The sequence below is a fragment of the Parus major genome, unplaced genomic scaffold, assembly GCF_001522545.3.
Source record: "Parus major isolate Abel unplaced genomic scaffold, Parus_major1.1 Scaffold299, whole genome shotgun sequence".
NCBI classification, from domain to species: domain Eukaryota; kingdom Metazoa; phylum Chordata; class Aves; order Passeriformes; family Paridae; genus Parus; species Parus major.
Genome location: NW_015379272.1, coordinates 146,107 through 149,054, shown reverse-complemented (window position 1 = coordinate 149,054; position 2,948 = coordinate 146,107). Strand labels below are relative to the sequence as shown.

Genomic DNA, 2,948 nt, shown 5'->3' with positions numbered 1-2,948 from the left:
CCCATCCCCGTTCCCACCCCAGCCCAGCAGCTCCAAGCCCTGACGTTTTCCTCTCTCGGTTGCCGGTTCCCGGAGCAGAGAGCCCGAAGGAGAGCTCGGAGCCCACGGGCTCCCCCGCGCCCGTCATCCAGCACAGCTCGGCCTCGGCCGCGCCCAACGGGCTCAGCGCGGCGCGCTCGGCCGCCGAGGCCGTGGCCACCTCGGTGCTGGCCCAGATGGCCGGGCAAAGGACAGAGCTGGCCGTGCCCGTGGCCTCGCACGTCATCATGGCCCCACAGTCGCAGTCTGCCGGCAGATGATGGCCCCGGGCCCGAGGAGCGCCCGCTGCGGCCGCACGGACTGACCACAGCCCCGCCGCCGGGGTTTTTCTTTTTTGGGGTTTTATTCTTTTTTTTTTTGTTGTTGTTGTTGTTTTGTTTTGAGTTAAGGGCAGCTCTGGCGCTTTCCCCGCTGCGCAGCCCCCGCAGAGCCCCCGGGCAGGGCGGATCCCGGGATCGCGGGGTTAACACTAAACTCGGAGCTGCCCTGGGCAGGACGCTGTGACACTCCGAGCTGTCCCCATCCGCTCCCAGCCCCGTCCCCGGACCGCTGCACCTTCCCCAGGAGCCGCCCGGAGCTCTGAGCTCCCTCCCCCAGCCCGGCGTGGAGTTTGGACACGAGGGGAAGCGGGACTGCCCCGGCTGTGTGCCCTGGACACGGGGACAGCGTGGGGCTGGGGACAGACGCGTCCCCGGGCTCCCGGGGGCTGCTCCCAGGCAGGGGCTGGGAAAGGTACGGCCTGGCCAGCGCTGCTCCCGCGTTCCCGATGGAAATGGGGTCAGGACACGGAGCAGAGCCCAGCCGGCAGCGGCACCGTGAGACCCCAAACCCGGCACCGCCCACGGCACCTCGGTAACGGTGGCCTTGAATCATGGAATTGTTGCCCGTTCCGAGGGGAGGGAGCCGGGAACGGGGTCGGGCTTTGCTTCCACGGCAGCGTTTGGTCACCGAGCCTCCGTCGCTCCCCAGCCGGAGCAGCCAAAGGATCCCGGGCAGGATCAGATCCCAGCTCCCAAATCCGGTCCCTTTTCCTGCACGCTGGGCTCTCCTGCAGCCTGCGGTGCTTCCCGAGGAACCGGAGCCAGCAGCCGGGAAATGGGAAGGGCTCCCGTGTGCTTTTGGGATTTGGAAGGAATCTTGTCCCGGTCCGTGGAACTGCTCCAGCCCTTGGAATTCCTGCCCCTCACAGGTCCCTCCTCAGCCAAGCCCCCCCTCAGGTCGCACTTCGCCACTTTGGAGCCAGGTTGGTTTGTCCAGGTGATTCTGTTTGGTTTCCCCACACTTGGAAGGTTCCCAGGGACAGCGAAACCCAAAGCAAAGGCTGAGCAGGAGCCTGGGGTCCCGGCACGGGCGGGAAAGCCCCGAGATTTGGGGTTTTTCCAGCAGTGGGATCCGGCTTCTCCCCCTCCCTCTTTTGCCGTTCTTCCTCAGCCGGGGTCGGGTCGGGGGTCGGGGCTGGGCTGGGTTTGTGTTGCTGCCCCCGCGCTCCCCTTTTCCCCTTGCTCATCCCAGCTCCTCTCCGTGCCGGGGTCACACCCAGCCCCGGGATTCTCGCGTTCCCCATCGCCTCACCCCCATCGCCAGTGCCTTGAAAACTCCGCAGATCCCGGAAAGGTCGGTGGGAAAGCTCCAAACGGGGTCAGGGACAAGGAGGAAATGAGCTGGAGACAGGTTGGGCTGTAGCTGGGTCTGTTGTTGCTTCGCTCACAGGGCTGGAGCTTCCCGTGCCCATTCCAGGCCTTTTTTACCCCAAAAGCAGCCGCTCCTCACTTGGTGACCAGTTTTGGGGCAAAGCCCCGCTGATTTCTGCCCCGTGGTGATTCCTCCCGTTTCCCGAGGCTCCCGGGGCTGGCAGCCCCTGGCCCCGCTCGGCAGCGCCGGGCACCTGCACTTTGCCAGCCCCGGGGTCCCGAGTCCCCTCCTGTCCCCTCCTGTCCCCTCCTGTCCCCTCCCCGACCCCATCCCTGGAGCCGGGGGACATCGGGGGCTGCTCACGGCAGCTCAGCGGGGCTCCGTTAGGGCCGGCCCGGGGGAACACGGGGGGCGGGATCGGCTGGTGGGATTTGGGGTTTCCGCATTTTACCAGAACTGTGACTTTGAATAGGACAAATGGCTGCGAACCGGGGGAGCCCCGCGATGGGGGAGCTCCTGCTCCTTCCCTCCTCTTCCTCCCTTTTCAGCCTCCAAATCCCCCAGGATTGGGCGGGGTGGGAAGACTTGGTGCCTCTTTCCCCCCCAGTCCGGTCTTTCGCCCGGAATTCTTGGCTCAGGTGGGAATTGTGTCACTTTGGGACTCGTGGTTCCGTTCCTGCTCCCCCCGTCCCCCAGAACGAGCCCGGAGGTGCCGACGGGACACGGGAGGAGGGTCCCGGGCGTGCCCCCCACCCGCAGCTGCTTTGTGCCACGAGCTTTGACGATCAATAATGGAAGAAGCCAAAAAGGACCCCCCAGTACCTGTGTAGTATTTTATCAGTCCATAGCGACGCGTGTACGCTCCCATATAGCGCAGATCGGCCGCCCGGGCCTGGCCCGAGCCCCGCAGCCCCCGAGGGACCCCCGGCCCCGCCCGGCTCCTGTGAGCGGGTCCTCACAGCCCCGCGGGGGCCGGGGCCGCGGGGGGACCCGGGGGACACGTCCCAGCCTCCCCAGCCCCCGGCCGTGTCATACCAAACATGTAACGTGCCTTTTATTTATGCTGCAGGTATCACATTAAAATATTACCCAGGAGCCGCCGGCTGCTGCCCTTTGTGGGGGGTGCGGGCTGGGGACACCGCGGTGTCACCGTGTCCCACGGACTCCCCTGGGTGTCCCCGGGGGCTCACGGTGGCACTGGCCGGAGGGTGACACCCTGCCGGGGGGAGCCGCTTGTGGGGGCACCCTCGGGGGCGTTTTTTGGGGCGATTTCGGCT

The 2,948-nt window shown here is 66.4% G+C and overlaps 1 protein-coding gene across 2 annotated transcripts in view; it reads left to right on the top strand.

Annotated features, from left to right (window-relative positions):
- LOC107198750 (cyclic AMP-dependent transcription factor ATF-7) overlaps window positions 1-2,766 on the top strand; it is a 35,581-nt gene extending 32,815 nt beyond the window's left edge. For both annotated transcript variants that reach the window (XM_015615943.2, XM_015615941.2), the window contains exon 11: window positions 79-2,766. In XM_015615943.2, the coding sequence (XP_015471429.1) occupies window positions 79-299 (221 nt within the window). In that variant the 3' untranslated portion in view covers window positions 300-2,766. The remainder of the gene's footprint in view (window positions 1-78) is intronic.
- Window positions 2,767-2,948: the final 182 nt, after the last annotated feature.